General features: G+C 40.9%; 1 protein-coding gene across 1 annotated transcript in view; it reads right to left on the reverse strand.

The window, feature by feature from the left end:
- Nucleotides 1-3799: 3799 nt before the first annotated feature.
- Nucleotides 3800-25598, reverse strand: part of rpa1 (replication protein A1) — a 32137-nt gene continuing 10338 nt past the window's right edge. Inside the window, exons 12-17 of the mRNA XM_049577171.1 lie at nucleotides 22882-23030; nucleotides 15431-15557; nucleotides 12290-12466; nucleotides 11254-11361; nucleotides 10835-10921; nucleotides 3800-4612 (exon numbers count right to left, since the gene is read on the reverse strand). Coding sequence (XP_049433128.1) covers nucleotides 4508-4612; nucleotides 10835-10921; nucleotides 11254-11361; nucleotides 12290-12466; nucleotides 15431-15557; nucleotides 22882-23030 — 753 coding nt within the window. The 3' untranslated portion in view covers nucleotides 3800-4507. The remainder of the gene's footprint in view (nucleotides 4613-10834; nucleotides 10922-11253; nucleotides 11362-12289; nucleotides 12467-15430; nucleotides 15558-22881; nucleotides 23031-25598) is intronic.

Below are 25598 nucleotides of genomic sequence, written 5' to 3' on the forward strand. Positions count from 1 at the left end.
ACCATGAACCTTAGACTCCACGTTCTATAAGAAACGAAGAGCAGAAAACATCTTGGATTACAACCTCGCATCATTGAAGTCTGGAGGCTGAAGTGCATCTAGAGTGCCAATTCGAAAAAGCTCCCTTCGGCATCATCTTTCTTTCCATATCTCCCCCTGTTGGCAGCTCAGTGTGTTCAATGCCATGGAATCGTGAAGAGGAGATAGGGTGTGAAAAGTCATTGAGGATAGTTCACATCACTGCGTCTGATTGAGTTTGTGTGCTCACTAATCCTTGTTTCAGGGTGTGTGTTGCTTTACCTACATAAATCTTATCACATGGGCATTTTAATAAATAAATCACATTCTCTGTGCCGCACATAATAAAAGTCTTACAGGATAGCGTTTGCCTAATCTTAGATGTCTAAGAAAAGGAGAGTCTTCCATGTGTTGTGACACTGGGCACATTTCCCATAGGGATAATTGCCATTTTGTAAAAGAGCTAAAGAGCCTGTCTTGGACCTGCTTTGGCCCGCACCAGCTTATTGTTTGAATTAGGACCAAAGGCTTTTCAAGGCATGGCCGCTATGGGGTATGACACATGCACAGTGTACCTGGAGCTGCGATGCTGGAGGGTTTCAGTCCACCCAGGTACTCTTTGGGTGTGGTCTTTTTAGCCTCCATGGGTGCCCTCAGCCTGACAGAACTTTTTGGGTATGCTTGAATGAATGCAGGGCTGTTTCAAGACACTCTGGAATCACCAGGTCCCAATAAACCAAATGTGGGGCAAGGAGTAGGTTTGTGAGGGGCAATGTGGGACACCCGCCCCCAGTGCAAAATTTAGTCATCAGAGACTTGTCACGGTACCAAAATTGGGACCCACGGTACGATACCAGTGAAAGTATCACGGTTCTGAGTAGCATCACGATACCACAGCAAAAATGAGGCAGATGTGCCTTTTGTCATTTATAAAAAGATAAATTACTTTTCTATAATACATCAATGATATTTCAATGGAATAAATTACTTATTGACTTATTCATACTTCAAAAACAGCATCAATGAGTGATGAACATAGGGGGGATCAAAATAAAATAAATAAATAAAATAAAAATCAACCAGCCACCCTCCTCCCCTGACAAGTAAAGAACAGTCCCTAAAGTGCAGTGAGGTTTGTGGACTGTTACCTGCCACAAAGAGAGAAATGTGAAAGGCTCGTTTCTCCTCTGACACATCACATACCTGTGTGCTGCCACGGCTCGGCTGTTCAGGTATTTCTGGGCAGTCATGAAAGCAGCATATTGAGTGCCAGGTGGCCAGCGCGCACCGTTATTGGACGCCACATGGACACTCACCCTCTTGCGACTGGACTTTGAACTTATCCCACAGTAGTGGTACCGTGAGGTACCGTAGTACTACAGTACTCCAACAATGCTAGCGCAGGTGGCAACCAATCATGCAGGACATGGTCTCAATTTGTGTGACGCGTGAAAAGAGACAGAAATGCTGCGCAGTCCCGCACAATGCGGGACGTCTGGTCACCCTACTTAGCCACTCACAGGCAGCAGCTAGTAGGGGGCCCCATTAGGGGGGATTCCAACGTGTTGTCTATAGGGGTTCCATCATATTGTCATTGATATGGACCAATGTCAGCCGTTTCTGGGGGCCCCCTTCCAGCTCAGGGCCCTAGGCAATTGCCTAGTTTGCCTGTCCGGTTGTGACAGCCCTGAATGAATGTCAGGAGATATACAATAGAACATTTTTATAAATAATGCATTTGTTTTTGGTCTTTTATTAAGGATCTTTTTAGAAATTGCAAAATTTAATTCTCACCCATATCTTTCTGAATATATTTTGAACTTTGGACGCCTCAGTGAAACGAATCAATCATCCCCCGTGTTCCGAGCCTTTCAGAAAGTGCAGACCAGATTGCATTCTGGTAGCTGTAGGTTTTCTACCTTTTGAGTTAAAGCGAATGCCACAGCCCTTTTCCTCTTTTTTTCTCTGGTCATGTAGTACCAATCTCAAAAGTTTTTGCATCATTCTTCCGCATAGACATCCTAGTTTTTTAAAAAGATCATTTTCCCAGCCATGAAACACTTCTTTAATTGATGGACGAGTCATCATTCACAAGGTCGTCAGATTTTATTTAGCTATCATGAAGTATGTTATGGTAAAAAAACAGTGAGATGTCAAAATAGAATTAGCTGACCTTAAGAAAAATAAAGAACAAAACAAAGTAATTGTGTCACATTGATTAGATGCGTAATGTTTATTAACTAATTTACAGATGTGTTACACAATGACAAAAACAAGTTCACCCAGCACATCATTAAGACTGACTTCAGGGAATCTAAAAAGAAAAGGGCAACTCTGCTGGATCTCTACTCATAGCACACAAGTGAAGAGAATATATTTCATGTGTTTACAACTGTCAGAAATTCAATAACGGAAAAATATCATAGCGCAATTATCCCTTGGATTGCTTTTAATTGTTGACATCCAGCACAGTTTTTCTTTTTCTTTAATATCTGACAACCATCAATTATTAAGACATTCGCTTGCAACTTGCATCAGAATTGGTTTTAATGAACATAAGTTTACATTTTCAGTGTGCTGTAGATGGTGATGAGATGAAAACAAATCCGTGACCCCAGCAGAGTGCCACCTCAGATTATAATCACGTTGTGTGACAATTCCATTTAGGCATGCTCGTCTACTGCTAATAAAAACAGCAAGGGCAAACTATTCCCGAGCAACAGGCGTAATTCAGTCCAGTTAGTCAGCCAATCTCATTCCAACAGGCGGGAAAATCAATTATAAATGCATTACAATCTAATTTTTCACTTAACTAGAAGCGTGTAATCATCTTAATCAAAATTAAAAAAACAGGTGTGAGAACTGGATTATCAAGCGACTTCGCTTGAGTTGAGGCTTGATTCGTAGTTACGGTTTCCTGTTGTAGAAGCTGATGGGATATCGGATGTAAATGAGGGCAGAGAAGTGATATTTACCCCAGCAGAAGTGCAGCCTTTTTTCCCCATCAGCATGGCAATGTCATGGAGTAAAATGTTTCAGCTCAGATGGTTAAAGAGCCACCAAGTCCTATCAGGCCCTTTCTGCCAGTGCTGTGTGATAAACTGGGTGTTTTCAGAGAGGAATATGGTGAGGTATCACTGGCATCCTTTGACACCACCCACCACGTTAACTGTATTGTGGCGTTATAAAAGATCTAAGATGTATTACAACATCTAGGATGACGTAAAAGAAGCACATTAATAGTTAAAATAACCAAACAGCTCCTGCTGTGAGATATAGGGAGGCGATCACAGGCAAACTTGCATCAATATCTCCAAGCGTAGCTGGCAAAATAAAATAAATAAGTCAAACTTACCTTTCCTTACCATTTAAAGACAGGTTTAATCCATCTCAGCACACTACAGGCAACAGATGCAGCGCTCAGCAGAAACGAGATGTTATCTTAAGAGAAATGGGGAGGTGCAGCCTCACTGATGTTCTGCTTTAATACAACATGAAAGTCAGGTTTGCGGGGGAATCTGTTGCACATCTGAGCAAAACCTGAGGAGATAGAGGGCATTGTGTGGCAGCCCTTGAATAAATCCCCTACATATAGTGCAAAAAAAAAAAAAAAAAAGGATCGACATGTTTTCGTTTACTTGTAATAGGCACAGGTTATGCTCAGGTGCCGTCAGGGATAGCTGTGTTAGCTCAACATATTAACACATCACTGTTTTTTTTTTTTTTTTAAATTTCAATTAATAAGAAGAACAAAGTATCCATTGTAAAACAGACAATAGTGTGATCACAAACATCTTTATTCTTAAAGTTATCACAGAAAAACTGAATTACAGAACACATGAAACAGTTCCAGGCAATGAAAACACCTTTTATCTACTTAAACAGACTGCAGTACATTTCCCATTAGGTCTGCACTGTGCATGTGTATATGTGCTTATGTTTGCAGGTATGTGAGGGACGAAGCAAAAAAAGAGAGTGGGAGAGTAAACGGTCTTATCAGGGATGTGCAGGTCCAGCCCAGCCGTTTTGAGTGCACGTCAGAAAGTGAAAAGAGTGCTAGCTACTGTACTGGGCTTCTGCTTAAAGCAGCCACCACCCCCACATGACTGCAGTACAGGAACAACTGGCTGACTTAAGACAGAAGCAGTGATGATTTCTTTAGTGGCTTACTGACCCACTCTCTGCTCTGCTTCCCCCAAATAACATCAAAAAGAGAAGAAAAAAATCTGTGTCCGCTATGTTCACCAACAAAAAAGACTCAGACCTCCAACATAATTTCACAAGGAAAGGTGAACAGTTACAAGTACAAGAGTCCGAGGGTAACTCATTTACAGGGATATTATTATTCACAGGAAAGTAAAAAACAAACACAAAAGCTTTGTAAGCTAAACTTTGTCATACATTTAGAGCTGTTTGTTGACTGTACAGAAACAAAGGAAAACTCGCTGAAGAAAGCAAAATCCAGATACTTGGCATAGATGTTAAGTTCCTACACAGCAGCCAGTTTTCTTATGTTCATGATCAACCTCTTGCTGTAGTCCTTATGGTCAACAGGCTTCACTGCCATCACTGTGGCCTTGATCCTGGATTCATCCTGTCACACACACACACACACACACACACAAAAAAACCATATTTATGAAAGATTACAGTGTACCAATTTCAGTGTGTCATCGCTGGACCAAACAAAGCTAAAGTAGTTTAGGAGGAACCCAACATTATCCCCACTCCCACTGTACACGTTTGGTTAATCTTGCTTTAAACAGCCTGACTACCATTTCTTAAGTGAAATACAAGAGGCCAGCACTAACTGACTCAGTGTGAGCTTTAGCGTTGCATTTCAAAGCTCTATCCATTTAGAGGGGGTGACATTTTACTGTTTTGTGATGTAAATATCTTCTACTTCATTTTCAGTTGGCTTTGCTGACTGACAGACAACTAGCCATGCTAACATGTGGAAACATAGTGCTCATCGCCCAACCCCCTGGTCTCCATTGGTTAGCTATTGTTAGCATTTGCCATTTGGCACCACAGTCCACCAAGGCTGGGTGAGACCGAACTAGCACCACCGCTTATTGACAAATACTGCTTCTAACCAGAACAGTGTTGCTGCAGAAACATGGTGACCTATGGGTCTTCCCCAGATCACCCCGGTAAGTAAGCAGCTTCGTTTTTAGCTGCAAAACCCCTTTTACATTGTCATCTACCATATGTTAGCACCACTGAGAACGGTGCTAACAGAGGTAACAGTTCTAAACTAACTAGTTCGAAACTAAAGGGGGGTTTATGTCTTAAAACTGAGCTGCTTACTCACTGGGGCAACCTAGGAGGAGACTAGATTGTGGGCACAATGTTTCCATGGCAACATGGCAACACTGTTAGGTTGGGATGGTGGTACTAGCAGCATGTGATAAAAGAGTAGAGCCACTAGCTAGTTCCAACCAGATTCAGGTGGTGTGCAATGCAGTAGGGATGGGTCATGATTTTCGAATAGTCGTTTTATTTTTGAAAAATCGATTTGAAATCATGTTTGCATATCATGTTAATACAGGTGATTTTTCCAACATTTATACTGTGTGTAAAATGACTTATTCATTTAGATTTTGAATCATAGACTAGACTCCAAGGTCTATTACATATATTGAGACACCATCCATCCGCACATCTATTGCAAACATGCTATATATAGGCATCTTTCCTTCCCTCATGACAAACTGGGTTAATGTGACACGTTTGGTCTGGGTGTCTGAATTGTGTTGGCATTCAGATGAATGTTTCACAAAAAAAAAAAAGAGGCAGCTTTTAAAGCCATAACCACCTCCACAGCTGTCTAGACATGGGAAGGTCATTTCTACCAGGCCCATTATTCTCTGCATTTAAACAGAGGTTACACTCATTTCGTCACCATTAATCCTCTGCAGCTTGAAGTGGGTGAAATGTAAATCATCTTCCTTTGGACTAGAGCCCACAGTTTCTCAGAAGAGACCGTTATAAATCTCGCTGCTTGTTTTGTGTGATGCAAGAGAAATATGGGCACATTACATACAAAAATATAAAATAATGGAAAACTTCATCATTATAGTTTGACATTTAGTAGAATGAACTGTCATGCTACACATCAATAGAGATAAATGAATGTGATAATAAAACTTTGGAAATGCATTGTGCAAAATGAATATGTCACTTTTGGCTTCTATCTTGGCATGTGTTGGTAAACGGGTGCAACATGAGAAACAGGTTAGAAAGCCTCTTTGTTGTGCAGTACGTGTCGATCCAGATGGACAGAAATATCTTTGAGAATTATGGAAATATCTTCACAGCATTGGTTAAAGGTACCCTGTAACACTGAATATAAACTGAAACTTTGTTTACAAGGAAAACTCCATGGGCACCCTTAAGTGTTGTTAAACGACCGTCTGGGTTTCTTAAAGGTCACCAGGGATTTAACTTTCAAGAAAAGGGATACTCTGTGCCTTGAATGCAATCATCAATGCTGAAGACTAAAATGTAATATCTTTAAAGGTTATATGAGACTTTTAGTATTAATACAGCAGCAAACAACTCTTTGTTATGAAAAGATATAGTGAAGTTATGGCGTCCTGAGCAGACAATTAAGTCACACTCCCTGTGTGTATGTGTGTGTGTGTGTTGTAATACTGAGCTTCTCTGTTCTTTGTTTAGGTAAAGGCATGCTACATGTGCATTTTAGTGCGTGTGAGTCACTGTCTGTGTAACCCACTCACAAGCTAATTGCCGCCACTCTGCACTGCACTCATACAGCGGTTACCACTGATAAGTGTAATGCCCACCCTCCAGTTTCACCCAGACATTAACACTGTTAGCTCTGTCAGCTCTGTCAGTATTGTTGCCATTGTTAGAACTATGAGCGCTGTTAGCACTGTTTGCCTGCTAGCTACCATTATTTAGGCCCAGCCACCTCCAGGTTTGCTCATGACAGAGGTGAGAACTGTGTGCAGGCAAGACATTTAGGGCCGGGATTGCCAGCTACCAAAACAAAGAATGGAGAAGCTCAGGATTACAACACACACAGGGAGTGTGACTTCTGTGCATCTTTAAAAGGTTCAGTGCGTAGGATTTAGGGGCCTATCTTGGCAGAAATGGTATATAATATTCATTAGTTTTCATTTGTGTATAATCACCTGAAACTAAACATCCTTGTGTTTACGTTACCTTAGATTGACCCATTTATATCTTTGTATCTACACATATGTAGTTCCACACGCTTGGCACACACAAGATATTCCAAGTTTTGCAACCTCATCATCAGATTCCACTAAATCCTACACACTAGACCTTTAAAGGTGAAGCCCTAGTGAATACCTGCACATCAATGTCCTGCCAGCCACTTTTCTACATCTGTCAGATTTGTGATTGAAACATGATGTTAATCAAAGCATATCTGTCCCTTGATTTTGTTTAAATAAGTTTAATTAATGAGTCCAACAGATGTGCACAGCTCTCTCTGCTTAAAAACACACATTTATTCTCCCTTCTGACCAGTGTTGCAGCCTTGAAATTTAATACCGGCTCTATGGAAATAAAACATCTCCTGGAATTTTCAAATCCCAAACCAAATGACATTACATCACAATAATGCAATAAGAGCAGGGTTCTTCTTCCTCCACTGACTGACAATGACCTCGTGCTTAGCTTAAAGAAAAAGCTGAATTCTGAACAAGACATTTTAACAGTGTTTTGGTGATATCCTACATCCACCATACACACTGACAGCAATGTTAGAACTATGGGTGCAGTTGATGAGTGGGTGAATAAGATGAGGTGTGTGTGAATATGTTAGCAGCCAGCATCACACAGCCAAGTTGGGTGTTGATCCACACTTGGACAACCTGTGCTGGCCTTCCTACAGCCACCGCTGCGAGTGTGTGCACACATGAGCGCGAGAGGAGCAACACACATAAATTTGCTCCACAGTGACCTCTTTCTAACAGCTTTAAACTTGCCAGGGACACTTAAGGCAAACAACAGCCAAGGAAAGTAACCATTTCATACTTTCAAAACAAAACATTTTATTCCCTATACTGCCGATAAACAAGTGCAGCAGGGATGAAGAGCTGACTGAAAACTGGCACAGGCACTCACACACCAGGACTTGAAAATGCCTCAACCAGCGTTTTTTACCCAGCTCCAGACAACTGGTCAAGTGCAGTTGATATTTGGTGGAAAAGAAAACCAGTAGGAGTGTAGGACTGCACTGACGCCCCAGAATAATGTACCAGACTTCATCATGTGATTGGTGAGACAGGACTTATAAGGGTGAAATGAGAAAATATCAGCTGACTCTGATTTGAGGGCCTGCAGTGGTCAAGACTGGGCCAGTGCTGCAATGAAAAGCCTTAAATGTTCAATATCGCCTTTTTCATCAGTGTCATCCTTTTGAGACACTTAAATCAGTTACAATGTCTAGACACAGCCTACAGGGACAATAAGAACTTAATAACAGCACAGCAGTTTGGATATCATAGCCGCAAGCGCACATTCGTGCTGTCAAGCAAGTTAAAGATTTAAGACTGTCAAGGAGTCGAGTACTGAGTGGTAATATTTAAAAGATTGCTTTCTGACAGTGGCAACACATGTATATTATAAAATCATTCATCTGACATTTTAAGTTATAACACAATCATCTAAACAGAATATCAAAGTGATAAATATTTTGAACCCCAGAGTACTAATTTGATATTGATTTGTGTGAAAATAATTACATGATGCATCAGGCTTGTTTTGATGGATACACAGTGATTAATCAGAGAGGGTTTTAGTTTAATAGCAAGAAAACTATATCAAGTGGCAAAGCTTTTGGTTCTCAGTGGCATCCCACATTTATCCTTAAAAGGCTTTATGCTCATGTATTTGAGAAATCTGATGTGAGAATGACATTAATTGGACTTGAATGTAGTTTTGATCCTTAATGGGACGCTAGGCTCCTTCAACAGTGTCTTGGTTTTTCTTATTAAAAGAAGTCAATCTCATCTGAGTTTTTATTCAGTGTGATGTCGAGCAACAACTGATAGAGTATACTAATACTTTAATTTGACTTTTATACTAAGATCCACTATATCTTGATCATTCATTATAACAATTGCAGAGTCGTTAAAAAGCTGTTAGCTACAGCAACATTTTCACCGCTCTACCTTGCTGCTGAACAGCCCTTGCCACCAGGAAACTGAAGCAGCTATCTCAATTGAATTAACTCTTTTAACAAAAACAGTCGTGTGTAAGGTTAGCAGTGAAAATGTTTCAAGTAAAGTGCACACTTAATTTTTTTTCAGTGGGTCTTTTTAGGTTATGATAACTTGTTTTGCTACAGCCACCATCCATAGCAGTGCATGGCTTGGCTTTCATGCCAGTAGATTTGGTTTATCAAAAATGCTAGCAAAGCAACATAGTACATAAAATAAGCACAGCAGAAACATGACATAGGTCGGACCATCATGTTGAACTATGTTATCTCAAAACGTTTTAGTTCACATATCTCTGAGACTGCAATCAGTTGCCAGTTGTCTGCCTGGAAGTGACTCTTGTTAGCATGACATCACAGTGATTGCACCTACACTTAGCTGTAGGTAATATATTGTATAGGGCTGCAACTGACGATTATTTTTACTATTGACTGATCTATTTACAATTAATAATGTAGTCATTAAAATGTCATAAAATTGTGAAAATGCCCTTCACTTTTTGATGTCCTCAAAGTGCTTGCTTTGTCTGACTGACAGGCCAAAACCCAGACATGTTCAATGAGACAAAACGGGAAACAACAGCAGCTAAATGTCACACTTTACAGCTTGAACAAGGCAAATGTGTTAAATTGCTTAAAAGATGACAAACAATTGATTATCAAAATATTCTTTCGAGCAACTAACCTTGTTTCAGCTGGATATGTATGCACAAGTCTAAAAATCTGATGTCCACCTTCCCAAAATGAGCCAAGGAGACCTCCAAATGTTCTGACAGACCTTGTAACAGAGTTTCAGTCGAAACTTAAGTCTCACTATGATTCAACAGAGTGGATGGGGTGTCATTAACTTGCTTTGTCCAACATCAAGCACACACAACATTGTGCCCATGACAACATGTGAGAGCACAGCACAATGGCTGGCTTGTAGCACTGAGAAGGAGAAAATAAACTGAAAGAGGGGTTGCAGGTGTCTCTGTTGAAAGAATATGGGGTCTGGAGGCAGCAGCCAATACATGCTTGTAGCAGTGCCATTGGCAGTTAGGAGGCTGCGCTGAATGTGACAGACACAGTGGCCTCTTCTGTGGGCTGAAGGCGGATGCAGCCTCTGGCTCGGCTCCAGACTTCCTGCTCAGAGTCCCAGCCCAATCAATTCTTTTATGTGCTTCCCTCAAAACAAACCTCTATCTGTGTGGCCTACAGGAAATAGTGACCGCGACTAATCTGTGCGTGCACCCTTCACAAAGCCACTGAAAATGAGCAGCATTCTCGGACAAACACTTAAGAGTGTTTTTAGAGATGGCTCTGCCAGTCAAAATGAAAGCAGGGTAGTTGTGTTAATGAATAGGAAAACTATCAAGGAAGAAAAACACAAACAGCTTAAAGATAAAGGACCTGTTTCTGTGCTATGCATTTTCAGCTTACAAAGGAACGATGGTGGTTCATGGGATTGAGGTGGTTTTGTTTTTTTTCCCTCCCAGTCTCAGTAATGGGCACATTTTCTATTTTGTTACAGCAATACGTTTGTCTACAAAGAATGCTATGATGGCACCGAACCGCTAGACATTTTATCAGACTAATTACCGTTCCTGTTTCACTTACGTTATATGTTTCTAGCTTCACTCTGCTGTGGAAGACAAAAGTGTTGAAGTTGGCTTGTTGGAAGACCTCATCGAAGGCGGCTTCGTTCTGAAAATGAGAAACATTTGATTGGCTCAATTTCAATAGGTACGCACATTGGTTTAATCAAAAGTTGGTTTTATCACAGTTTCAAGTGCAAAATAAAGTAAGTGTCTGATAACTGAACAGTGAAAAATAACTCCTGTGATTTTGTAATTGTGCCTGGAAGAAAGAAAGCTCAGTAGGTTTCTTTATCGCAGGTTTGTCTACGCAGGTGTGTGTGTGTGTGTGTGTGTGTGTGTGAGCGTGTATGCATTCTTGGCAGTAACAAAGCCTGAGGTTTAGCTTGTGCCCTCGCCATTTCCTGAGGCCAGTATTATATTCAGGAAGGGAAGTCTCACCGAGTCCTTGAGCTGCCCCAGGTAAGCTGCGTTCTGGCCCAGGATGGCCTCTGCACTCTCCTGGAAGCAAGTCACCCACTGGTTGTCCGCGTAATCTGCAATGTTGGCCTGTAGAATTATAACGAAAACAAAGGGGAAATAAATGGGTAGAACAGTTAGATGTATATACACAAGTACAGATCAATGTACTCGTGTTTAAATGTTGTATTTGCTAGATGCTTGATGTGGTATGTTAACCTAACACATCTCCCTACTCTTAAGAAATCATTACTTCCTCTAATTAGCCTATATCCTGCTGGGAAGCCTGGCAATGCAAGCAGAGTCACTGTGTTCTCGTGATACATACAGGGAAGGCAAATTCACAGCTTATACTACAGCTTGTGAAGAATAACAATATGTCGACTGGTGAGTGGTACAAAACAAAAAATGCCTATTTCAGATGCCTAGCTGCAATTGCTCTGTTGCTGACTAAGTGAGCTTTTGTGTTTAATGTTATTTGTTCTTTCCAAATAATGTTTGTGTTGCAAACGAGCTGACCAAAAAAAAAAAAAAAAAGGGCACACGTATTTGCGTTCCTCCCTGAACTTTCTCTAAAATGACTTAAAGCACAGTATGGAAAGCTGCAGCAATTATCCCAACATAGCTCTGATTTAAAGACAAGTGTAAAATCTAAAATTAGCCCTCATTACCATGTGTCACAGAAACAGTCGAGTTGGCTTGAAATGTCTCTAAATTTAACTGCAAACAGCAGATCGGGGAAATGCTGAACCAAAGGGGACGGGCCATAAGGGGAGAGAGGGGCTTGAGCCCGGGAGACAGAATAACGACAGTAAGTTGGGGGAAAAGAAAGATGGGGCTATGTGAAGGACTAGGAGGATGATGCGCATAGCCTCAGCAGAGGCATCTGCTCAAGACTTAGCAGGAAGAACAGGCGTTTCAGATATGTGCATTAGCATATATGCTTGTGTGTGAGTGCATGTGTGCCACAACTGAAAAGAATCAGAAGTTTTTGGGCAGCCGGCGCTGAGTCACTTACAGAAAGAATGAGGCGGTACTTGAAGTTGGGGAACTCTTTGTCACACTTTTCGCAGCGGAACATGCCATTCTGTTGGTCGACCACTTTTTTGTTGCAGTCTTGGCTGGGACAGGCCTGGTAAAGGCAGTTTTCCTTGCGCAGGTACACTATGGTAGCTGTGCAGGTGTAGTAGTCTGCCTAAAAAGGGAATATAAACAAACAAATATTCATGTAAACAAAAGTTCAGTGCTGCATAATGTTACTGGAATGTGCTTCTTACTCGATGTCTTCCCCCTCTCTCCCGACCTTTTTGTTTTATATGTTAAATATGATGGTTGAAAACCAGGAATAAAACAGCATGAAATTAACATTAAGATGACATTTTAAGGAGCATATAGAAGTGAATGTGAACAGTCAGGAAGCAACATTTGTGTAGCAGTAGCTCAAGTTACACTCTCCACCAGAATCCTAATGGCTCTGACACAAATGCAAACCATTGAGATAGTGTTTGTGGCGAGGAGGCAAACTTTTAAACCTGCTGCACATAAACAGCCTTCAGAAAACATCGGCACAGAAAACAACCAACTGAAAGACACAAATTTCATATTGGATTGGTAGATGCATACTGAAGCAGCTTTGGATGTGCTGTAATGACGGGGTGAAAAGTTTCAGCATGTTAGCAGATGAGTCACATTACCCCCCTCCCTCTAGAAAAGTTTTCCTAATGCAGCTCACCCCTTCTGCACACGACACATAGCTGTTGCACCCTAACAGCTAATTGTTTTGGACAGTGTCTCCCCCTCCCACTAACCTCAGCATTGGCTGTGACAACAGAGAGGAGACGAGGCCTCTGCTGCTTTGATAAAAGGCTAAAGGTGCCTGTTCAGGGTCAAGGAGCAGGGCAACAGGCCTGCCAGCTTGGTGCCATAATATCTAAATACATTAATCAATCATTAATGCCACTATGTAAATGCAATTATGTATACTGTGAAGAGATGCTTTAGGCCACAGTCATCTGTAACTAGTTCCTCCAAGGACTGTAATAAAAGAAAACTGGTATATTTTCAAAAATTATAAAACATCATTAAAACATTTCCATGACCTGGACATCCTGCAAAAGATTTCTTTGTTGAGTGGTGCGCTCACTGAGCTCTATAGAACCTTCTACTTATGTTTCTAACATTTGCTAAACAAATAAATAAACAAGAAAAAACATGTATTCAAAATAGAACATCTCCTGAAAGTGCAATGAAATTGAATTCTTTCCCCTTCTCTTCTCCAAACACTGACCACTGCATTAGTATGCCAAAGACATTCAACCCCCATTAACTTCCAAAACAGGATAATTGATATTCCATGTCATTTTGGATAAACAAAAGGCCTTTAAGAGGGTGGTAACTGACAGCAACAAAATAAGAGAAAATCATCCTGTTCCAACACCAGGAGCCGCTGGCTATGCTTTTTTAATTACTGTTTTGATTTACAAAAAACAACCCAGACATCAACCTCTGCTGCTTTTCCAAAAGAGGTGCAATTAATCAAGTAAATACCTCTTCAATTAGTGTGTGACTGACCGGGGCTGCCACAGTGGGAAGATGACAGAAGACCTTGTTTCTCGCCACTGTCACAGGCCTTTACAAATGCGGTGTCAAGACAACAAGAGGAGGGTGACCACTTACTGTCAGAAAGGGCACAGGAGCAATGTGGAAACTTGAGATTATGACACAAAGACTTTGTGACAGGCACAATTAATTGCAACAGACTTTGGCTAGGGGAGGGAGGGGGGGGTCTTGAGAGGTCTGACCCCCATGCCCCTGCGTATGGGATGTCTCAGAGGGGTTGAGGACGGCCTTGGCTCAGCTCCTTTGTCAGTACTGGGCCTCATCACACGCCATGCTGAGGCGGAGCAAGAGCCTCTATAGCCCAGGGTCAAACCTTTCCTCCTGAACAGCGGGGAGCTAATGCCAGGAGAAGCCCTCCACCTGACAGGCGGCTAATGGTTACAGTCAGGATTTGGGGTTAGAAAAAAAAATAGATGTGGCTGCTTAAGCTGCATTGTAGGCCTCTAGATGATAGAATAGCTGAAGTGGCTTTACTAAAAGAGGCATAAGGAGGAGCAATAAGCCATTTACTATCTGTGACTGGGAATCCTGCACTTGTGGCCGTAGAAGAGAGAATTATGAGGGCACCACAAGAAGGACAGGTTCACTCACAGCCTCCGGCAGCACACAAACACATGCAGTTTCACCACCGCATACAAATCATTCACCAAAACATATTTCTCACTTAATTGAGATTAACAACTAACTGCTGCTTTGGCTTAATCCATGTATTTTTGCATTTCTCTGTGTTTTCTAAGGAATTAATACTTTGAGCCTCCAAACAGACAATACAGCAATCTTGAATCTCTTGGTGCCCTATCATAATCTCTTGCATTTATTAATTGTCCTATAGGCTTAATGGGATATTATCATCATACTGTGATGATTACTAATGTGCAGAGCATGTTAAATGATGTTAAATTACAAAAGTTAAGATCTCTGCACAGGTCACATTATCCGCTCTGCACAATTTATACACTTCTCTGAGCTTAATTTCCCTCAACAGTAAAAATGAAAAAAAGGGGGGAAATTAAAGAACATATATTACTTTACTTATCTCAGGGCAGTAATTTCATTACAGAGCGTAAGGAAAAGAGCTTATGTAATCTTAGTAATCAATACCGGAGATAAATGTGGCTTTCACTGTGAACATACACCAAGACTGTGAGAGGACACCTGCGATACAGTGGGATTAATGAGCAGAAGATCAGGATCCGATTTTAAGCACACATACCTGGTGGTGCAGTGATTTTATGAGTCAGTGATTATGAAGATTCATCACACTGACTCTCAGCTAAAAGCACCTCTGCAAAAGCAGAGCTACAAGTGACAAGGTTACACTGTAGCGACACTATACAGACATGCAATGTGTACCGTGGGTTTTAAATAACAAATGCAGCTTGACTGTGAGCACTTTCATATTTGTTGTTTGGGATTCAACGCCGGTCTTTCAGTTTGTCCTTGAATATCTTCAAAGAATCATCCTTGAATAACAATGTGTCCGGGGTTACCATATCTGGAATGTTTGAGTGCATCAAGGCAAAGCCGAGCACATGTGTACCTTGTCTCCGTGTCCCAGGTGCTCCGTCTTAACATCAGACAGAGTCTTCCAGTTGATGAGTCCTCCCCCGCTGCCTTTCACCTCTGTCAGGGACTGTCCATCCATGGCGTGGCCCTCCTTGTCATACCTATGTGAAAGAGAACAAATACCAGTCAATGCTGATTTGTGTTAAGTCACAGTGAACCATGAATATTTGTAGGACTGCAATCGATTATATTCTATATATAGTAATATGTCAGCTATTTCCTTGATTATTTATTTAGTCCATAAAATATTGGAAAATAGTAGAAAATGGAAGGAAAAAAAGGAAAAGAAAAATGTGCACCATAATTTTTACAGTTCCTTTTGTTTTATCTGACTGACCAAGATTTTAGTTTAAAGGTATACTATGCAAGATTGTCAGTAACTGTTTGTAAACACACTCACAAGTGAAAGTGAAGGTAAAAGCCAACCCCAGGTTGACTCTCGCCTGGCATTTCACCTCACTATATTTGCATTTTTTCATCGTGTGTCTCTTGGGTGCCTGTTGCTTACGGTCTGGCACCTGGTTGCTACCTTTTTAGATAGCCCTGACTTCATCTGAGTGCTTTGGGGGAACACACCCATAAATGTCCTGACCTGAACACAGAAACCCATAAAAAAAAAAAGAAAAAAGGAGAAAATACAGGCAGAAGGCAGAGTCTCTGCAGAAACATACACCGCTACATACTTCCAGATGGTCATAAGTGATGATTGAGAGGGATTACTCCGGTGTGAATCTTTGTTGTTTTTCATTAAAATCCTGCTACGCGTCTGTTTTATCACCAAATTTATATATATTACAAAAGTTTAGGAAAGCTGTGCTTCCACTTGAGAGATCCGTAATGTTGGTATGCTGAGGCCTGCTTTTGGATTGCAGCTTTATCCATTTTAATACATCCAAACCAAAGCAGGAGACACAATACTCTGCTGTTCACATTGCTGTCAACAGATTGCAGGCTGTCCATTTAACAGTTAGCTTAAAAAATAAAAATAAATAAATAAATAAATAAAAATCTTGTTCTAGGCAGAGCATCCATTTGTGTTTGTCAAAGCAAGGATGGCTCAGCTGAGCGCAGGGCAGGCTGAGAGGTTTGTGAAATGAATCAGCAGCAGAGGGACAGATGAGCTAGCCAGGGTCAGGGCTGTTACGGTGATATCAGAAACCCATTTTCGTCCAATGTTCCCGGTAATTCAGAGAAGACAACAGGAAGAAGAAGAGGGAAGGCAGGGTAGGAGTAGAAGAAAGATGGGTGGAGGTAACATGCAGTTGGGGTGGGGTGGGGTGGGGGGAATAACAGTTTAAATGGTCACAGAGATCAATAGAGCTTACTAATCTGTTGGCCACAAGGCAGAGTGGCGCACAATGGGGAGGTCGGGTTGTAAATACGGCAAGAGCATGCCTTGCTCCTGGAGGCATGACTAATTGAAAATATCCCCATTAACGCTTCAGACTGTGGCCAGAGCAATGCAGAGGCTGCCAATTTCCCACACCTATTGACAAATGTGAGCAATTCTTTACGGTGGCACCACATTTCTCACGAGTGTACCTGCACTGCTTTACTTTAATTGTGCCTGCACCCAGTTAGAAACTTGTAAAAGATATGGCGACAAATCAAACTGGACAAAATGGAGATAACATTTACTGTCATTGCTCAACATCTCTCCAAAGACAGATGATATACAGAAGAGACAAATGTGGTGACAACATAGCCAAGGTGATTAAAAATCCATTACACTTTAAAAAGGTAAGACTGCAGACTATTAAGTCTTCACAGTTACATGGCTGCTGTGGACATGTGGTTTGACAGGTACCAAAAAGGAGTGTAAAACACTCCACAAGATACCACCGTGACAGCATCTAGTTTTAAAGCTGCTGCTGTTTTTATCATAGAGGCAGTGAGGAGCACAGGAAACAAAAATGGCACGGCAGACAGTGATCATGATGAAGGAGAGAAAAAGAGGACAAATTAGACCTGGCAGAAAATGTGCAACAGTCAACCCGAAACAGGAAGATCCCACTTTAGAGCAGCGAGGCTTCAGTGAGACAAACTATCTGCAGGAACACTGAGAAAGATGACTGGATGTTGGCATGTTGACATGCATGTGCATGCCACAGACATGTCCAATGTCAGTGTGTCAATGAACAAGGACATAACAGGAGCAGAGACATGTCAGAGGGAAGAGGCATGAGGGGATGATGGGAAAGTCTCAGTAAGCAGAGTCCTTCGCTCCAGGCTAAGACTCTAATGCCTGGGCTGCGAGTGGCAAACATGCCACAAACACAATGACTATATGTTGTGTGTGACATGGTGCTAGCCACTTCATCTGAAGTGAGTGACATGTAGTCAAACATTAAGCTACTGGTAACATAGAGAAATACTTCTCTACTACTACTACTGCACTTAACTTATGAAGAAAACGTTTCCTAGCATTTCCAGTTAACAAAGGGCCGTAAGAGACTTGCCGCTTGATTGAACGTACGCGTACACAATGCGCCGTGTCTGTGTATATATTTGCTGCAGCACTACACACAATACTGGCAGTCTCCACTTGGGGCAGACAACAGAAATAAAACCTCGACATCGGGTAATGCATGCCAGGTGTTGTAAACAAACCTGGATGCCCTTGATATGCTTGATGAGGAAGAGGAACTATGTCACTATGTAACAGCATGGAAACATCATAGAGCTGCAGGTAGTTCTGCACCAGGTCTGTCAGCCTCTCTTCAAAAGTTTCCGCCATTGCTCCGACAGCGACTCCGTCTGGTCTGATCTCAAAGTCACCGTGTTCATTCGCACAAGTGCCTTTAGCGGTCATGCCAGTATTGCATCTCGCTTACGCGTCACGGTACCTCGTGTTGAGATGTGCGGCCAATGCATCAAGCGAATGCAGATCACACATGGCAGCCATGATGCGGTCACGTTCGCGCTGTTTGCAGAAAGTAAATTACTGGCCTAAGAATCCAAAAACTGAGAACGAAAGTTAAGGGGGACCATGTTTAACAGCAAAACTACATTAAAATATTCATTTACAAACTAATGGGTGATGCAGTTGTTGATTGTTAAGTACTGAGCATGCGACTGAATACATTAAACTGGGATTTCAATGCACAAGTTGTGTAAGTGATTGTACACAGATGTTGTAATATAGTTTCCTTGTTGTTAAAAAGTGGTCCCCAATGACTTCAATCCATCAACATTTGACGTTTTTGGATTCTTTGTTCACCCGAGGCATGCCAGAAAAACACTTTCTACACAAATTCAATGCAACACTGGCTAAGTAATTGATGTACAAATGGTCTCTGGGGGGTTGGGAGAATTACTTTAAATGAAACCACATACAAAGTTTAATTTAAACGTTGACGAATGTTTATTCTGCTTTATTCCTATTTTGGCAAAATCTCCTCCTCCTCGTAATGGACAGATCACACAGACTGCAACTGCATTACCATTTGTGTAAGAACACTGCAGAATAAAAGACCGAGAATACAGCTATCTAACTTACATGTCATTCCTGCACCCCAGGACAGTTGTGCATGCATTGGTAGACTGACTCTCACCGCTGTGTCACAATAGTTGAATTTTAATGAGTTTGTCCTATACAGAGCTGCACAGTAAGTATATCACGGAAAAACAGAACAGAAATTTATTGCTAGGCTGGAGTATTTTTTTCTGGTAATACACAATTTAAATGTGCAGTAAGGCAAACTGAACACTCTGCTAACCTGCTATTTTTGCTGTGTTTTAATTTCTGTATGAACAATGGGTATCATAATGGACAAGTTATTAATTTCTCCAAGACAGGGCGACAGTTCACATCTTTGTAAACCTTTTCTAAGTTCTTCAACTCAAAATGTCGTTTCCATTGGATTATTTTGAGTAAGAAAAACACTATGCCTACTCTATGCCTGGTTGGTATATGCAGCAATATAAAGTGTCAATAAAAACTTAAAAACAGGGCTGCAACTATCAATAATTTTCTGAAACCTACAAATATTCAGTTGACTATCATACATGACAAAGAAATCAACTAATCTCACATCTGAGAAGCTGCAACCAGCAAATAATTTTGCACATTTGCTCTGTTAACACTTAGTACAATATAATATATTGTAAGCTAGTGCTTATTAAATAACAGCTCTGTATGCCACTGAGCAGATCCAATAAAGTGTATGAGTTGGAGTGTCCTGGTTCAAGGCTACTTTGACAATAGTGACAGAAACAAGCCACAATACCACTGAAAGAGGAATTCTTCACTTTGTGAGACACTATCAAATTTGGTTTGAAACATTCAGTCAGTCAGCTACTAATTCAATTCAGCTAATAACTCAACACCAGTAATTCCACAAGTAATTCTGCCGCTTTTTCTTAAATCAATACAGCACAGAAAAACATTTGGGTAAAATAACAAGTCAATTAAATACTGAGGGATCGTATTCACTAAACTACTGTGTTGGAGCTTGTTTGCTCCTGGGCTGACATAATTACTGCCACAACTATATGCTGTGGCCTGTACATGTAGAAATACTGGAGTCATGATAAGGACGACACGGAAAATGTCAGCTTGGACTTGTATGACTAAATGAGTCTGTGGTTAACGTCTGCGGTTGACAGGGAATAAACATGACAAAAGGTAGTTAACAGAAAAGTGGCAGGATGGAAAAAGGCAGCCTGACCATCTCTAAATGTGCTGTTGCCACCTAATGGACAACTGCATTTTCACAGTTAGATGGATGAAAGGGTGAATATGAAGTCAGATTTTTACACCAATTCTCACTAGAAGAATGTTAGTGTCGGTTTAATTTCAAGTTGGCTGCCCGTGTCAATAAATCTCAAAAAGAAGGTGAGGGCACACAGCAGGTGCACACTAACTACGCACTAAGACCCCAGATTAACCCAAGATCAAGATAATTAGTGCAGCATTTTTATTTATAAGCACACTGGAAAGTGCTGAGCGGCACCACTAATACTCTGCATCAGTTCGAGTCAATAGCCCACCAAGGATAGACTATTCATTTGAGGAAGTCCCAAAGGTCTGCGCCAAAACACAATCAAATTAAGACGCCTCTGCATGAGTAAAACAATGATGTTTCAGCAGCCTTGGCTGTACAGTAAAGGCATATCTTTGTTTGGCGGAGGGAGCTTTAGGTTCTTCTGGGCAAGATTAAAAAATAATCATCAAAAGATTCATTCAGGGTTTAATTGATTTGTTCCCTTGTTCTGTTTTCTATAATTCACATCTTGGTTTACAGAACAATTAGGGGACACACTTGTTGACGGCTTCCATCCTGAGACCCAGACTTATCAACAGCACAACAAAACACACATTATGTATTAAACAGCTGGCAGTCTTCCAGTAAACACACACACTAACAATTTCCATTGTCGTCATCTTTAGATATAATCTCTGTGATGGAGCCTTAAAACAAAAAGATAAATAACTAAGGCGGCCATTCTCTCCATCCTCTTCACAGCATGAGGCTGGCTGGGACACGGCCCTCAGACATGCTGCATAGCGATCTCGTCTTCGCCATAGCTTTCACTTGGAAGGAAGCCAAATCTGACTCATTACTCTCGATCCAAGTCAATCCATCTGTGACTTTTAAACTGTTCATTAGTGGATGGCTGCAAACCTGCAGGAACCCATTGTCCAAAGAGGACCCACATGGGCAAACTCCTCTTCTGCAGTGGATGAAGCAACAGAGGAATTTAAGGATCATTATCTCTGGCTGTCCAAGTGAGAAGTGACAGGAGAACGTGGGGAACAACCTTCCGTCATTAAACAGTAGAGAGCACAGGAAGTATTAAAAGCCTATGCTCCAGCAGGGATGAGGAAATGTGATTTAGGACTTAATGGTGTTCAGGTAAAAGAAAGCAGAAGACCCAGGAGTGGTCCTGATAATAGAAGACTTTCAATCACCACGCACATATAAAAAACCCATCACAAAAAGCAGCAGTTCACAGTAGTTGGCATTCTGAGAAATAAAATAAAATAAGAAAATATATTCAGGGAAGCCGGAAGCTTGTGCTAAAAGAATCAAGAAACTACTGTATGAGCCGAGACTATATACTATAATTTGCCTCTTTCTCACGTGCAAAGCAGAGTCACATTTCACTGCTCTGATTATGCACATCAGCTCCTCTGAACATGTATAAATACTTGCAGGCAAATTTGTCAAAGCAGAAAAAGAGGCTGCACTGGACTGGTCACAAAATAAACTTGAAGTGTTTACCGTCTTTTATTCCTCAGCGCAGAGCGGTCGCTGGCATTGGGAGGTAAATAAATGAAACTCTTTGGATGGAATCGATTAGATCTCCACTCACAAATACAGACATTTGCTTTCATGTCAGAGAGGAGGGGCAGGTCTCGCCTGTTTAAGTAGGATCTATACGAACAGATCAGTCACTGTGTCACAGTGCTGGAGCGAGGTTACGCATCAACCCCTGCTGCGGTCCACGAGTGCACTGCCTCATCTGTCAATCATCTGCCAACCTGTCCCAATAAACCTTGTCATCGCACACTGACAGGGAGATGCCTTTGTTGGAAAAATGATTACACAAACAACAGAAATGCGTTTTACCTCTGGCAAAATGCATTCACACAGTGCATGATTATTTTTGGTCATGTTGAACACCAGGGAGAGGTGATAATTTAGAAAACGAGGAATCAAAGAAGTAGCATGTGAGGCCAAATAAAGATGAAAGCGTGAGTCTTAAATGTTTCTATTCTTTTGCAAGAAAAGCCAAACAAAATCTTCACGGAATAGAGTCACATGTCTTTATCATGTCTGTGTATGATCCTACAACTCTGCATTTGGCTGTATTACTTCTAATAAAATCAAATATGGTGCAATACACATAACTACATGTACACAGATAACAACTCTGATTTTAAAGACAAAGATATCTTGTCTAATTTCCACATAATCCTATGTTTCCAAGTGAACACAGACACTACAGAACAGTGTACACACTACACAACCACACCAAAACACACACCAAGGCAAAAGAAATGCTACAATCACCATAATCACACAGAAATTAGTCTGGATTTCATTTCATCTGGAAAGGCGATTAGAGGAGTAAAAACGCATTTCCACAGATTAAGTATGATTTCCATTTATATGTAATGCTTCATTGAAGCCACCCCCCACATTGCGGCTAATGGGGGAAAACTAATCTTGACAATGAGAATCAGAGCATGCACTCTCACAACCATTTAAATCCTTCGAGTTCTTCAATTTCAACAGTAATGCTGCATGCAAGGAGTTATCTTACTGCGGGTGAAATAAATAAGAATAAGCCTCCTGGCCTGAAATGTACGCCACGTTTTATACCTGCTTTGAGCCCATTTTGTCGTGAGCATACAATTGCTAGAACACATGAGCAATTTTCTGAACTGCATTATCAAGGATCCTCAGGCACACTTACCAGCCTCTGAGCTTATATGCCTCAGGGATGTCTGGGTTGATCATCAGGGTGCTGCTGAAAGATGCAGAGAGGGACCGGCCTCCAAAGTCTGAAAGCTTCGCCCCTTTAATGGCTAAAATGGGTTGTCCAGAGCCTTCAAACTTTTCCGCCTACATAAACGAGAGATATGGAGAAAAGGGCACTCATTAAAACTTTGTTTTTACTTGCTGTCTGGATTTAATTCATTCTGTTCAGGGTTCAGACAGACAATACTAAATGAAATTCAATGACTTCCAAGTACTTTTTCAGCACCATTCTTTTATTTTCAAGGACTACACTCATAGAAAATGGCTCATTTTCCAATATAACTTTTTATTACACGAATAAATCATGTGATCCATGTCTCTCTTTTAAGTGAAGGGTTACTGATTGCACTCTTCTTAGGCATAACTGTCTAAAATCCACTTTTAGTTTTTAGGGGAACTATTAAATCAGTGCACCACTGAAGAGAGAGGAAAACAAATCACAAGGAAGTTAAGTCGAGTCATGTTAGGTTCTGCAATGCCAATATAGGTCTAATGGTTTTTAGTGGGGGGTTTAAGAGTGAAGTAAAGTGAAAATAAAACTACGCTGTCGGGTGGAACATCATCAAAGCAAAACAGAGCAAGAGTGTGTAGTGAGACAAGGACGCGTTAAACTTAAAACAAAAAAAAGAAAAGCTGAGCAAATTAATCGTCATGAATTGATGAACAAAACTTTGGTCAAATTATTAGACAGCGTTATGCGGTTCATATGAATTTCAAGGAGTTTTTAGCACTTTGCTAGGGGCTATTATTTTTTCACTTCAAGGACCTTGTGCAAGCCCTGTCTGTTTCTTGGTTTATCAAGTTATGTGTTAGTACAACATGAAAATGTACTTTGTACAACAAGATTTAAAATCTACAGAATCTAGCGATGCTGTGATACTCTACTGTAAAGCGGTTCATAATGACATACAGACATACTGATGATTAGCAGGTACGTTTATCATGTTCACTATATCAGTTTAGCATGTTAGGATTTGCTAATTAGCGCACTACAGGCTGATGGAAATGTCATTTAATAGTGCAAGTATTTGGTGATAAACTGAAATTCTGACCTTATGGCGAGGGAAAAGGAAAATTTAAGGGATCACCAAGGTAAATACACTTCATCCAGAGGGGAACATAAATGTCTGTGCCAAATGTCATGGCACTCCATCCAATAGTTGTTGAGATATTTCACTGACTCTAGAGGCAAAGTCAAAGGAAATCTTAATTCTGTAGGAGTCATCATTTGGGGACCATTCATCTTAATCCATCCAACACATATTGACATATTTCAGTCTGAACCAAAGAGGTGAACAGATGGAGCGAGCAAACGACAGACCAACATTTACATCCCTAGAGCTTCGCCACTATGAACTATGAACACATTTCTTAGTAGTCTAGTTACAAAATTCCTGTCAAACTGTTATAAAAATATGTTTATTGGATTTTCAGATTTGTAGGTTTTCAGTGCTCGTTGCTGTAATAACCTGAGGACACCAACTAAGAAAAAACAATGACAGAGAGGAGAGGGCAACAGTAAAGCCTTCAGAGATGGGGGAAAAATATCTCCACTACTTGCTTTTTGGCATTCCCATTGTTCTTTATAAACTATACATCTTGTGTACCTCAGCAGGTCCCTGTGGAAGAGGGCTATCTGTCGAACAAACAAACAGGGAACACTGTGCTTCCTGTCAGGAGGAAAGAAATGGTGGCAAACTCAGCACAGTCCCTCTGAGCCACAGGTAAAAATCAACTACAGGAGCGGGGTTACTTCATCACCCTGTGACAGGGAATTCAGTCAACAAATTTCAACCTCATCTGCCTCTGTTAAACACATAAGTAAATGTCTCTTTGCTGAACAGTGACCAGCAAATGCTTTAACCAACCTTTCTTACTAAAGACTTTAGCCACTTGTACATTGCCTGTTCAAGGCAGGAATATTGCGCTGTTATGCCACCACACAATTATAAATAATTATAATCAAATAATCACACACTTGAGCGGAGTGATGCCGCTGTTGTTTGGTTGTGTAAAAATGCAAAGAAGGCATGAAAAACGGACTTTATATTGGTATAATAGTGCAGAGGGGTGTAATCTCACCAAAAACTGAACATTACAAGCTTCATATTATGCAGACGTGGTGAAGGAATTTCCCTTGCACTGATTACGGGCTCCATACTACTGCCACTTTGTGTTGTTTTTAGCAAATTACCTCATTTATCCTGATTTTAAAGCTTTGTAAATAAGCATTATTGTTAGGCTATTAGGTATATCAAATTTCCAGCTGTGGGACAAAGAAAGCATTATCTTATTTGTAGTGTCGCTTTTAAATGACAAAAATTACAGTTTTAAAACAAATTGAATAATTGAAAACGTGACTATAGCGGTGGTGGCGGTTGCTTGTCATCCTTTGAGTTTCAATAGCGCAGTATTGTAATATTTCGGTTATTGCAACAGTCCTAGCTTCACAAAAGTAGCATTTAATGCAGGCTTCTTGTAGTGCAGGTGCTCATGTCAATGTGATCACCCTCTGAATGCGTGATCCAGCTTTAGTGAAAGGAAATGGCCACTTTAGAATGTTAGTGGTGGTTCTAGTTCTCGAGTCTCGCGCAAGTTGCCATGTAAACACAGCATGCCCGCAGGGCAGGCTAACTGACCACGGTGAGAAAT

This window comes from Epinephelus fuscoguttatus, linkage group LG5 (assembly GCF_011397635.1).
Source record: "Epinephelus fuscoguttatus linkage group LG5, E.fuscoguttatus.final_Chr_v1".
Classification (NCBI taxonomy): Eukaryota; Metazoa; Chordata; class Actinopteri; order Perciformes; family Serranidae; genus Epinephelus; species Epinephelus fuscoguttatus.